The sequence below is a fragment of the Eimeria tenella genome, genomic scaffold (assembly GCF_000499545.2).
Source record: "Eimeria tenella Houghton genomic scaffold, Eth_scaff3145, whole genome shotgun sequence".
Classification (NCBI taxonomy): domain Eukaryota; phylum Apicomplexa; class Conoidasida; order Eucoccidiorida; family Eimeriidae; genus Eimeria; species Eimeria tenella.
In genome coordinates, this window is record NW_013543007.1 from 1 (window position 1) to 333 (window position 333).

Here is a 333-nt window from a genome sequence, read left to right on the forward strand (position 1 = left end):
GGGCTGAGGGCCTCGCCCTCTGCAGGCCCCTCCAAGGGGGCCCCCTGGCCTTCGCCTTTGTGGCGGACTGCAGGCGAGTGGCTTTGAGGGTGCAGCTCGAAAACGCAGTGCAGCAGCAGCAGCAGCAGCAGCAGCAGCGGCAGCAGGGGGAGGAGGGCTTTGGGGTTTTGTCGCGCGTCTCCGGGGATGTCTCTGTCTCTTCGTTGGCTGTTTGGGAGTCAGAGGGGCCCTGCTGCTGCGAGGCCGACTCCAGGATGCACAAGGAGGGGTCTGCTGCTGCTGCTGCTGCCGCTGCTGCTGCTGCTGCTGCTCCTGCTGTTGGGGCTGCTGCTC

The 333-nt window shown here is 67.0% G+C and overlaps 1 protein-coding gene across 1 annotated transcript in view; it reads left to right on the top strand.

Annotated features, from left to right (window-relative positions):
* Nucleotides 1-25: 25 nt before the first annotated feature.
* ETH_00038180 (uncharacterized protein) overlaps nt 26-333 on the top strand; it is a gene marked incomplete at both ends in the record, with an annotated part of 2,923 nt that continues 2,615 nt past the window's right edge. The window contains one exon of the mRNA XM_013376109.1: nt 26-330. Within this exon, the coding sequence (XP_013231563.1) occupies nt 26-330 (305 nt within the window). The remainder of the gene's footprint in view (nt 331-333) is intronic.